This window comes from Agelaius phoeniceus, chromosome 3 (genome assembly GCF_051311805.1).
Source record: "Agelaius phoeniceus isolate bAgePho1 chromosome 3, bAgePho1.hap1, whole genome shotgun sequence".
NCBI lineage: Eukaryota > Metazoa > Chordata > Aves > Passeriformes > Icteridae > Agelaius > Agelaius phoeniceus.
In genome coordinates this window covers 50,981,253-50,994,448 of record NC_135267.1, presented here as the reverse complement: position 1 = coordinate 50,994,448, position 13,196 = coordinate 50,981,253, and the positions used below count along the sequence as shown (strand labels likewise).

The window sequence follows — 13,196 nt, the reverse complement described above, 5'->3', positions numbered from 1 at the left end:
CAGCTAAGTGACCAGTAGAGTTATTGCCTATTTTTAGAACTGTTGTTTTGGTGAGATGGGAGATACCATGCTGAAAGGTTAAATGAAATGTCATTAAAGTTTTTCCTTTCTCAACTTGGTTTTAGGTAGCCTATTGTTAGAATGCCCAAATAGGTCTGAAAGCTATTTCCTGCAAAATTATTGTGTGTTTTCTCACCTTTTCCCTTTCACATCTAATTCCTCTTTTTATAGGTTAAATTATGCAGGGTTTTTTTAAAGAAGAATTTATTCAAAGTAGAGGAATTTTCATTATTCACTTCTGCTTTAAAATTTAGGTATGTTTTCCAGTAGGTACCTAGTAGTAAAAGCATGCAATAAAGGTGGAAACAAGGAGTGGAGGAGTTTTCTGAGCTAATAGTGGCTCTGGATCTGGGCAGAAAACATCCTTACCAGGTGCTTTGCATTCATATTACTGGAAAATAAAGTCTAGTTTTCAATGTGACATTCTTGGCAGAAAAAAAACAGTATGTAAAAACTGCAGTTATTCTGCTGTTTCTAATTTAGAGAGGATTTTTCATGCTTATAAGAACAACCTTTACAAATGCTTAAATGGGGGAAAGCATTACTGCAATCACTACTTTCTCTTTATAAAACTTTTTTTAAAATCCTGGCTTTTTTGGTAATAGTTTTCTGTAGTGATATTTTTTAATGTTTTTTCCCTTATATAATGCATGTTTCTGGATCTTATGATTTCAACAGGACAACCAGAGCACTAATGGATAGCTGAATGTATGACAAAGTTTTCTCCTCTCCATTACTTCTTTTAAAGAGTAATACCTTACTTTCCTTGTGGGCTTCTAATTAATGTGCTCTTCTGCATCTCCTCTCTTGTTTTAATTCTGTTCCTCCCACGATAGCAGGCTGCCTTCCTGGATTTTGTAATTAGTGACCATGCATTGCTAACATCATCAGCTTCCAGTTCCCTCTAGATTTCTGTATTTTTATTCTGCTTAGGTTTTTTTTTTTCCAGGAGATCTCAGTGAGACCCTGCTCTTGATAAATAAGTGGAGGATTTCAGTTTGGGAGGGGAAACCTATTGGACTTTGGGAATGCCATCTAGTCTCAGAGGCCTAACATCATTCACTGCACACACTGAGTCATGTGTTTTGAATATGAGTTATGACTGCATATAATTTACATGAAATTATATCAATAACCACCTCCTTTAAGTCAGAATTAAAATGAGAAATACAGAACCTGAAGTGATGGCTAATAACTATTGAAAGTTAAATTACTATTGAATGCTAAATTACCTGAAAGTGCTCAATGTAAAAGGGGGAAAAAATAAAATATTTCAAAATTTGAAGTGTATTTGGTAGGTCTGTCCAACATTGTTATAAAACTTACCCTGTAAATTGCTCAAAGTTGAAGCAAAATTAGTCATCATTACCGATGTATGTTCATCTGCCTTGGTTTGGCTGACTTTGAAGTTATGCTGGCTCCTATTATCCATTGCACTTTATGAGCAAAGGCAATACAGAGCAAAAACGACCAACATACAAGGACAGCTTTGTCCTTTGCACTTTACCAAAGGGCCTTTGGTTTGAGGTCGTGTCCTTCTGCAGGCCATAGAGACCCACCTCATCCGAAAGTCCAGCGGGGGCCTGACGTACATCGCTGAATGGAAGGGCGGATTGCTGGAACACAAGATGGGACACCTCACTTGTTTTGCTGGGGGCATGTTTGCTCTGGGAGCAGATGGAGCCCCCAGTGACAAGACAGGCCACCACATCGAGCTGGGTGCTGAAATTGCCAGGACTTGCCATGAATCCTACGACCGTACGCGTGAGTACCACGTTGCAGAGTCTGGCTGCACTGCTTGCCCCCATGAAGGCAGCCACTGGTGGTTTTGCATAAAGCTGTATGAAAATTGTAGCACAGTGAGAAGTGTTCATCCCTTCTGAGCAAATGCTGCCTTGCTTTGAGAATAGCTTTTAAAATGGTTGCTCTCTTTTATAAATAATTTCTGTGTACCTGAAGTGTATCTCCTCACTGTAGTAATTGACGTGACAGTTACATAACAGTAATTAACAAGGTTCTTTCATTATGCCAGTTTCTGTATAGCTGAATACAAGTAATAGAAGGACTGTTCATTTATGCATCAACATAGGTATTACTCATGTTTTATGCACAAAAGAATATTTTACACTCAGTTCTGTTGATGCAATGCTGCAAACAATAGAATTGTACGAAGAAAGTGGATTTCTGTACAGGAAATTTCTTTGGATTTTATCATCTTCTTATAGAAATAACCCTGGCAGCATTTCATGTCCCAGAGTGTATTTTCCAGTTTGATATAGAAAAGTAAATATCCTCATCTTTTAGGCAAAATTCCACTTGTTGCTAGTTACACGAAGTCTTCCAGAATGCAAATGTTAGCATCACTGGTTAAACTGAAACTGCCATTTAAGGCATTGGTGAAGAACAGCTCTCTCCTACTCCAAATTATTTATAAAATATCAAAACCAGCAGGAGCTGCAGTATCTTTCATAAATTATATTGTTCTGGGTAACCTGGCTTTGTGCCACATAAAAGCTTAGCTTGATTTGGTAATTTGGGGAGTTTGATTTGGTTACATAACTTGAAACCTTTTTTAATGCCTTTATTTTAGTCTGTGATTTTTTTATTGACTAGGAATGAAACTGGGACCAGAAGCCTTCAGGTTTGATGGTGGTGTTGAGGCCATTGCTACAAGACAAAATGAAAAATACTACATCCTCCGACCAGAAGTCATAGAGACCTACATGTACATGTGGCGCCTCACTCACGATCCAAAGTACAGGGAGTGGGGATGGGAAGCTGTTGAGGTAATGTTCTCTTGGACTCCTTTGTTGTCAAATCCTAGTAATATTGTTAAGTGAGCTATTGAATGATAGCTGGACATTGTTCAACAGTTGGAAGCTGAATATTTATTTTAAATCGGGGATATCAATTCAGATTTCCAGGAATTCATTTGCCAAATAGATGACATTTTGACAAAACCAAAAACTGTTGACATTGTATAATAGAAAAGTACCTTGTGATTTCTCCGTCTTAAATACTTCTAGGATTAGAGGTCACATTTGGATGTACTGTCCCAAATGTTGAGTGCTGCTGCATGTGAATGGAAAGTGCATACGTGTCAGATTTGAGCCTTGGATATGGAAATAAGTTATATGAAATGTATTTTCAGTAATAGTATGAAGGTGATTTTAATTAAGGTGACAAAAGGCCAGGATGAAGGACTAGATAGTACCAAACATAAAACCATGTCACTTTCAAGAAACATAAGTTATATGGACCAAACTCCCTAAATGGCAGTAGTCTCTTATAGATTTGAATTTTTTGTCCCACTGGCCTTTGAGCTTCAAGCAGTCTTGCTGAACCTAGTTATTTGTGTTTGTCTAGCACAAGCCTTCCAAAAGGGCAGCTGGTCTGCACTGCAAAGAATGGGCTTGCCAAATCCATTGTTTACCTTATTTCAGAGGTTAATCATCCTTACTCTTAAGGTTGAGAGCCTTAGATTTACCACATTTCATCCTCGAGGTATGGGTCCTTATTACACTTCTCTGGAGTTCACTTCTGTCCTCCTCACACTGACATTGCCCTTGCTAAATTAGCTGACATCTGACAGGAAATACAGCAAGCAGAAGAACATTATTTTTCTGGCTCTGTGTACTTAAGAAAAATGAAAAAAAAATCAAAACTCTCTGCAGTATTTTGTTGACAGTGACCTCTCTTGTGCAGAGGTATTGCTTTCCAGGATTTCAGAAATATCCTGGTTTTCAGTTTACCCAACTCCTTGTTTCTAGAAATGTATGATTACAACCTTCTTGGAGGGGCTTACACCACTAGTTATAGAAGGTTTCTCTGCTCTGAGGGTAGAACATGTAGACTTGTGCCCTCCAATTTCTCATCCCTAAGGGACCCTACTAGAGAGCTATTACTGGGTTATGACCCCATAAACCCAACTCCCTCCACAACAACCAAGATCTCTAAATGCATCCAGTATTCACTGTGTAGATATTGATCATATCAGAAATGTTGTGCAAATGCTGTTGAGCATTGTGGAAAAAAGGTTATTTCAAGTCAGGTAATTAGATATCCTCCAGGAATTAAATGTAAAGCAAAATCTGCTTTCCAAAAAAGAATAGTAGTATTACCTCTGCTTATACTCCAACTTCTTGCCTGAATATTCACAATTGTTCCCTGCCTGCATTGAGGACTGTATTCAGCTAGGTAGAGAGCAGTTATTTAGGGCATTGTATTTGCCTCCCTCAGGTGTTGGCTCTGGGGGGCCCTGAAACAATATGCTTCTGAATTACTAATTCCAAAGCAATTTGGGTTTTAAAACCTCTAATTTAGAGGGCTGTTCCCTTACTTTCTTCTTTGCTAACACCACCCATAGGCACACATTTTACTACTGGAATCTTCCCATGCAGATTATAATTGGCATATTTACAATGGCTGTTTGTGGAAGTCATCCCATCAGGCTTCAGCAATGCCAACTGTTCCTTCTCCAGGAGATGTTTTTCCTGACTCATTGTTACTGGCCACACTGATAACATTGTTATAAACAATTGAAATGTTTTCCTTATTATTATTCTTTACCCATTTGGTTCAGTTTGTTTGTGTTTCTTTCAAGTTGGTACACTTGTTTACCTCTTTCTCACTCCCCACGTGTCCCTTGTTTAACATTCTTGTGGTTATTCTCAATCTGGCTCCAACACAGCCAGATGGGTGTGGGAGATGCAGCTGGCCCCATTCTGCCCAGGGCACATCTTCCACTCTCCAAACGTGCAGTTGGGTGTTTCACAAAAACAAATCTTGCAGCTTTCCAGAACTTATGCAGTCAGTTGTAGGTTTAAAATCTTTTTTCTTTCCGTTCTCTCTTGGTGTTTATAGCCATACAGCTCCACCTAATACAGTATTTTTTTGTTACAGCACATATCATGCTAGCTTGCCATAACTATGTCATAAATTCTGTTCCCTCTTGCTCCTTAATGCTGCTCGAAAGAGCTACAGACCCATTCTGTCCTTGGGGAAACCCCCAACCACTGAGAGCCATTGGTTTAATTATCAGCACAAAGGGGAACCTGAGATTGAAACAAGAAAAAAGAGGAAACTAACGATCAGACCATTTGGGTTTTGTCCAAAAACAGTTGTTCTGCATGTGTTTCATGTCCACTTTTAACTCATCACTCTGGCAATAAGAACTCATTAGGTTTTTTCCCAGGGCCTTTGTAATAGAAAAGGAGGCAGGTTTAGAGTCATGACTTCTAAACTCTCTGACAAGTCTCTTAAGTCTTTCTCTAACTTTATAGACTTAAAATATTCTATAGCCTGTCCTTTTTTTCTTTGTGAATTTTCTTTGCTGCTTTGAGTCCAAGATAATTTTGTATGTACTTTGGCAGCTGGAGAAAATGCAGTTATGACCACCAGCAATATCCACTGTTACTGAGTCAGAAAGGTTTTATCAGCTTAGCTCATAAAAGCCTCCCTCTCTGCATTATAAATGTGGCACATATTTTAAATTTGTATCACTTCCTTTGTTTTCCCCTTTATGATAGTTTGTGACTGTCAGTCAGTTTTCACTGTGCTTGATGTTTTCCATTACTGTATCATAACTGATCCTAGCCACCCTCATTTCCTGAGAACTACTTATTTAAAATGTGCTTGATTGTTTCTTCCTGCCCACCTCTACCCCTATCACTGTGAACATCACTGTTCTCTCAAACTGCAGGAGAGGGCACAAAAGCCCATCACTGCCAGGATGGTTGACAACCTAGAGCCTTTTTATCCTACTAATCCTGCAGGTGGATGTCCTGTTCCTTTAGTTAGGTGGAAAGGAGCTTTGAGGGATGAGATGCTTCATATTTGCATCAAGCAGATACCAGCAGAAGGCAAACATGGGCAAGTTAACCCCTTAGTTTACATCCAGCAACCTTTATGATGCCTCTGAACTCAGAGAATGCTCAAAGTACATTAGAGCATATGAATGGTAAATGCAATTTGCTTTTATTTTACCTCATCCTGTTTAGAATGCAGATATTTCCTTGCACAGTAGCCTTATCCTTCAAGTTCTGCTTCTGCTGTGCCTTGAAAAGCATCATCTTTTGTTTGGCATTGAAAATCCAGACACAGATGCAGAATTTGGAATTCATTGCAGGTTGAAGTAGACAAGAGGGAAGGAATACCAGCCAGAGGAAATGACTTCTTTAAACTTAAGTATATTTGTCATTTAGTAAAAGTGTCCAGGAAAATTAAAGAACCTAAGGACACATAAGAAAAGACAAATAGGCTGTTATACTTTAAAGGATCTCTTCTGGAGAAAAATCCCTTTTAAATATACGATAGGCAGCTTATTCTCCAGTGAAAACCAAGGAGAGTCTGACGTGCAAGCCAAATATGTGCACACAGCTACAGGGACTCCAGAAAAATCAAGGACATTTAGGATATCCACTCACAGCAAAACACAGATCTTAAAGAGCCTTTAGAGCAGGGGAAGGTGATGAATACTTCAGTAATTATTAGTGACTCTTAGTCCCATCTGTCTTCAGAAAATACTTATTCTTCCTGGTTTAGATATATCCTCTGCCTTCCTTTTTTAGCTTGTGTGTTTTGAAATGCAGCATCTTTCCCTAAATAAAATCTACACATCCTGTACTCACTTCAGTGGTATTTGTAGTAACTTCAGAAAGGGAGGAACCAGTTATCTCCTGACTCTCTCTTGGGGAGGGTAAAGCCCCAAGTATTTCTGCCTGAAAGTTGTTGTTCCAATACCATCTCCACAGAAAACACCTTGTTTCACAGTAGTCTGGTCCTGAGTGAATGCAGCCATCCACAATCCTTGCTGTCATTTTCATTGCAGGAAGTTATTTAGGGTTAAGTAACATTTTCCTCATTTGGTTTTGAATAATGAGTAGTTTTAAATATAATCATCTTAAATTCTCTTTACTCCTTCCTTATACTGTCTGATACCAGAGAGCTGTTGTAAAAGTGAAGAAAAATGAATGGAGTAAGAATACTTGTAGCCTCGTTAGATACATAAATTATAGAGAAAAACCCTATTAATTAATATTTTAAATATAGTAGTGATAGGATAACCAATATTCAGATAAGGTATTGGATAGCAGTGTATTTAAAGAAGTTATGGCTCATATATATGCATAGATGTACCACCTTTCTATTGCAAACACCTAATATAAATAAAAGGAACAAAATTTATTAAATAGTCTCACTGTATATGCCTTCTACAATTCCAGCATCTTTTTTGCTCTTCTATATATGCTTTTCATCTGATCTTTTTTCTCCTTCATAAATATAGGACATTTCTGTGGGCAGAAAAGGTAGCCCATGTACTCCTTTATATTGTGAAATAGGAATTAGTCACCTGTTTTACACCTTTTAACTGAATAAAGAGTTTGGAAAATAGCTAGAGAAAAATACACTGTTACTGTTACAGCTAAATTATGTTGTGTTAAGTCCCGGCTTTCTATCTATGCCTGTGTAATAGACAAAGCTTTTTCAGAGAGGTAGCAAAGAAAAATATGACTGCTGAACAAGAAAAATTCACTCAGAGCCCAATATCAGTGGTTTCCCATTGAAAAATTCAGTAATTGCTAAGAGAAGCCATATAACTTACACAGAAAATGAAGAGTTGCCTTTCCTTTTTTTGAAGGGATTTGCAGGAGGTAAGGAAAAGACTGATCTTTAGTATGGTGTTCGATTATGTCACAATCATTTTAAGTACCAAAATATGACCACAAAAGGTATAGGTAACACAATTTCCAAAGGCTGAGAGATTGGGAGAGAAAGGCTATCGTTACTCCTATTAAAAAGAGGAAAAAGAATATAAGTGAAAATCCATATGTTTTTAAATCCTTATATCAATACATCTTTCCTTCTGAAAGCTGGTTTTTGTTCACTTTTTATTCATTCATTATTTTGCTTCTCTTCCTGAATATTAAATTAGACCGGTATGCCTATGTCTTTTTTTAAAAGAGTTTTCTGTCTGGACTTTTATGAAGTTTTCACCTCTTTATCAGAAGAATTGTGGCAATTGTTTTTTGCTAGTTTTATTGCCAAACAGAAAAACTGGCATATTATTAATTTTGTTAATCCCACTGATTTGGGTCTTCTCTTGTCTGTTTCAGGCACTGGAAAAACACTGCAGAGTCGACGGTGGCTATTCTGGCCTTAGAGATGTTTATAACAATCATGAAAGCCATGATGATGTGCAGCAAAGTTTCTTCCTTTCAGAGACACTCAAGTAAGTTGAGAAAGTTGACTTTCATTAATGTGAAGTAGTTCTGTGTATCATCTTTACAGATAAGTATTTATCATTAGTACCCTTGACACTCTCATGTAACAAAATCTGAGTGAAATAGCAGAGCTCTTCTTAGGTGACAGGAGGCAAAATTGCATTTTTTTTTCCCAGTTTTTGTCAATAAACTAAATTCCCTGACTTCTGCAAATTATCTTTACTTCTGATAAAGGTACTTGATAGTTTTTGAGACATTGCTTCTCTTGTCTTTGATAGGATCTAATTATATATGCCAGCACTAATGAAACAAATTGACTAGGCAGAGAACATAATAGGCTTATATTGCATATTTTCATTTTAAAACTTTAGAAAAAGAAGACAAAACAACTTCCACGGAAAGCATGCAGGGCCTGTTACAAGAAAAAATCAAATGCTTTCATTATCTATCAAGATCTCCTAAATTTTTTATGAGATTAAACTTTTGTCTTGATCTCTTCTGCTCTGGAGGTTTTTTTTTGCTGTGAAAGAAAAAATCAGTCATGCCATCTCAACAGGAAGTTTAATACTCAAGTAAATTAAATATGAATTATTATGTGTTTTCCTGAAAATGACTTCCCTGATGTGGTCTCATTTCCTGCTTTTTTTTTTCTTGCCAGGTACCTATATTTGCTGTTTTCTGAAGATGATCTTCTTCCATTTGAACACTGGGTCTTCAACACAGAGGCTCATCCTCTCCCTGTTCTTCACAAAGATGATGGGAATAAAGAAGAAAACCAGAAATAGATGAAGATTAATTTATACTTTGTTTCATTCCTTACATTTCCAGGACTAGGGCACATGATTTGGTTTTAAATTCCTAAGTTAAATTTTTTAATCAAGTGTTTTGCAGTCTGTTTTCTTTAACAGTAAATTTTTATGAATGTACCCTATTAATTATGATAAAACCTTAATCCTCTAATTCAGATTAATACCTTCTTAGAAGTGAAATAGGGTATCTTCCCAGATTCTGTTAGGCTGCAGTGTCATTTTGGCCAAAAAAAGCAGAAGGTCTGCATGTTACTTGTTTCCTGTTATGCTTTTAATTTGACTGCAAAATTCTTCTCTCCTCTGTGAGGAGATGTATGCTTTAAGCTGTAATATTTTGCCATGTTGCAAAAAGCCATATTGAATTAAGTATAAAGAGCTTTTTCTTTTTCTTTTTTTATGTTCTATGTTAGTTTGTTTTGTGTGTCATCCAGGACAAATCTTGTGACTGTGACAGCCTCTTCTTATGCGGGTCTATCATTACTTGCTGGAGTATCTGATGTATTTCACTGTCAATGAAGTCGACATAGGGGTACTTTCATCTCATGCAGACCCAACTCTGAAACTGCAGTATAAGTTGAAGTTAGATTAAACTAGTTTCTATGGATTTAGCACATTAGTTAGCAGACCTTAGTTTTTCAGGTTTTGATTAGAATATTGTAATAGAATAAATTGTTTCCTCCCTTTTCTAGGTGGTGTTATTCTTATGTCTTTAGTCAAGCTACTATGGAGTAAAATAAGGTAATCATTTCATATTAAGAAAGGGACTATTAACCTTCTTTATATATTTAGTCCAGTAGCTTTCATTTGGTTGGTTGGCAAAAAAAAAAATCCACTCAACAACATTTTCCTGCAAGTTCAGATTATATCAGATACAGTCTGTTTGTTTTCCTGTTACTTTTGCCAAGATTTAGGTAGGTCCAGACTTGCCACCAGGCTTGGTGGTTAATTGTCACAAAGCAGTTTGATGAATCTGTATGAATGAAGATGGGTGTTCAGATGCCTTGAAGAAAACCTGCCTCCTCAAAAGAAGTCATTCAGAGAGGAAGTTATCCTGCATTGAACTAAAACTTTCTGACAACACTGCCTTGTCTTAAGTAACAGAAATGCAATGGGCTTAAAAAATATTCCTTCGAGTAGAGGCCTGGCTTATTAAGAAAGGTAACAGCTTTGCCAAAAATGTTTGCTCTGTGGCATCACCAAAGGTAAAAAGAAATGAGGCACAATTAATTCCTGTTTCTACTTGGTTTGAAGTGGTTTACATGATTTTTAAGTCTACCTGTTTTCATTTAGTGATGGGATGACTTCCATACGTTTCAGGTAGGAAACACCTGGCTTCCCATTCTGAGAAAGAACATTATTCATTGATTGGACTGCAGTGGAACAAACCTGGTTCTGAAGAGTAACCTTCTTGAATGGTATTTAGTAAGATAGCTCACATGTCCAGCATTGCTAATCACAGCTGAGGGAACACATTTGTTTAAGCTTTAGAGTGCATTTTTTCTATGCTGATAGAGGTCTGCAGTGGAGGTTTTCTTAGGTAGAAGCCAAAAATAACTAATTACACTTTTATATATAGCAGCTAGAGCTTGCCCTCAAGTCTGCAAGGACAGCACTGCCTGTTGCCTCCCCTGCTGACTGAGGAGATGGCACATGCCCCACAAGCTGCCAAAGACACTGGTGTAGGGGACAAGGCAAGGATCCACTCATGCTCCAGCACAGGCTTGGCAGAGCTGGCCAGTCCTGTATGAGAGTTATTGGGGCACCTTGGTGAGCCTGGGCCTCCCAGCACCCAGGGAGAATGGATAGAAATGGATGTGCAGGTAAAGCCTGCTCACACAGAGCCAGGCACAGCAGCTCAAAACTTTGTGCTCCATTGTATTTTTAAATTTTTATCTTCTTTTTTAAAGCATGGATTCCCTCATGGCACAGCAGATTTCTGAACCCAGCCAAGCAAGGATGAGTTCTTGACTCTCTCCTCTGTTGAAAATCAGAAATTCTGCTGCTTTTGATTGTCCAGAATTTGTACCACTGGAGGACTATACTTCATTGTATTTCTTTATAAATAGTATTTATAAAGGAGATTTTTTTCCATCCCCTGAATCACCATAGCTGTGGAATAAAACCAAAATATTTCCTCTCTTTTTAACATGTAATAATAATTTTTTTTCTTAGTTATGCTTAGTGGGTCACCTGCTGCTACTGCCTCTCACATGTATGTGCTGCTTTAGACCTCATCTCAGTTAAATAACTACAAAAGCTCAGACAGAAACAGTCTTTGAGAAGTGTGTCTTCTAAGCCACTTTCTACATGGTTTTCTTAACCAAGGTTTGCTTCCCCCAGCTGTCTATGGTGATGTTGCTGGTACTTAGCAAGCTGAAGGGAAGAGCAGAGAACCAGACAGGTCTTCTCCACGTTTCAAAAGCAGGCTCCAGTCACACAGCTCTATGTGCATTGGGTCTTATGTACTTAAATATAAGCATCATGGTTGTTTCCTTGTAAAATGGACATTTCATAGCGTGGAATTTTCCTTAGCGTGGGAGTTAGGACGATCTGAAAGAGCACAAATTTGATGTGGTATTGGTATTCAGGTTGTATGTACAAACTGCACTATACTGTACTTTTTGTAAAGTAATGTAAGTAGACGAGAAGATTGTACAACGTGTAGATCTGCCAGCTGTAAGAAAAAAACTTTTCATAAACTGAGAATATATCAACTTTTCTTTTTGTTTTTAAATAACCCCAAAACACCAAAGTTAGACCAATCATTTTTGAACAGTTCATATTTACCACTGCTTGTTAGATCAGTAAGGTAACATGCATTTTAATTCCCATTCACTTAACTCACTTCATGGAAGTGGCTAGTGATGGTGACTTTGTGTTCCCAGTCATTCATAAGGGCAAAAGAAATTGCTCATTATTGGGGGAGGTGGCAGGGGGGAGAAGACAGTGACACGGACACATTATCTTTACATAAACGTACTGCCTACACTTCTTCCACTTCTTTGTAGCATAATAATGCATTTAAATCTACATATGTTGGATCCCAAGAGGTAGATCCCTTTAAATGGCACCAACATTGTGTCACAGGGGAAAAAAAAAATTTTTGATTGTTTGTGAGATAAATATTGCATATGTGTTGGTTATACACAGATTTTTGCAATGCCCAATAGCTCACTGTTTCTATGGTAACTTCATACATATCCATTTCTATCATGTATTTAAATTGGTTTTGATTTGTACATATTCCATTTAGTCTTTTCATCTTTATATAAACTGAAATTATGGAATACATAATAGATCAAGATGCTTAATTTTTAAGAACTTATATTTGTAAAAATTTCTCTATTGTGAATAAAGTCTTTTAATATATCTGTTCAACTGGTTATAGTTTTTCTTACGTGTGTTGCCAGAAGTAACTATAGGAATCTGCTGCAATTCTGGTTTAGCTGCTGTACTCACCAATTTTTTTGTCAGTACTCCGTGTACTTGTTAAGATGCTGTTCTTAATTAATGTCAGTGTATAGAATTTCTACCACTGAAATAAGTTTCTAGGATTTTTTTGTCAATAAAATTCAGCATACCAAATGTACTTTGGTAGAAAACGAGCCTGCTAATGAAAAGAGGGAAGCTGGGAAGTGGGAGGTGGCAGGCAATAAGCACAGTGAAGGTCAGTCACTACAATTCATGCTCTGCACAACACAAGTGGGCAAAGCTAAATGCCATTTAGGAGCCAACAGCGCAGTGGAGATGACAAGGCTGTCACAGTGCCCAGTGTTACATGACCATGTAATGAAATCCTGTCGTTAGCCCGTGCTCCAGAGGAGAGGGAAACAGTTGTCATAGGAACTGTAACTATATTTTGTTTCAGAAGGACATTAAGATTTCCAATCTAAATATTGAAATAACAGCTACACCTCCTGGATAACCCTGTTTTCTCTGTTTAGTAGAAAGCCTCCTCCCAAGATGATACTGAAATAAACTGCTGTGGTTTTACAGAACAGTCTCAGTAGTATCAATTTCTGTCAAAAGACTTACTCATTAGACCTGCTTAAATCATTTTTGAGGGCAGCTCTGAGATTTTTTGCAGCAGTTTCAGCTACACAGT

At 37.4% G+C, this 13,196-nt stretch overlaps 1 protein-coding gene across 1 annotated transcript in view; it reads left to right on the top strand.

Annotated features, from left to right (window-relative positions):
• The window catches only part of MAN1A1 (mannosidase alpha class 1A member 1), a 140,109-nt gene extending 127,649 nt beyond the window's left edge, over positions 1-12,460 (top strand). The window contains exons 9-12 of the mRNA XM_054628676.2: positions 1,605-1,824; positions 2,674-2,846; positions 8,175-8,290; positions 8,941-12,460. Coding sequence (XP_054484651.2) covers positions 1,605-1,824; positions 2,674-2,846; positions 8,175-8,290; positions 8,941-9,067 — 636 coding nt within the window. The 3' untranslated portion in view covers positions 9,068-12,460. The remainder of the gene's footprint in view (positions 1-1,604; positions 1,825-2,673; positions 2,847-8,174; positions 8,291-8,940) is intronic.
• Positions 12,461-13,196: the final 736 nt, after the last annotated feature.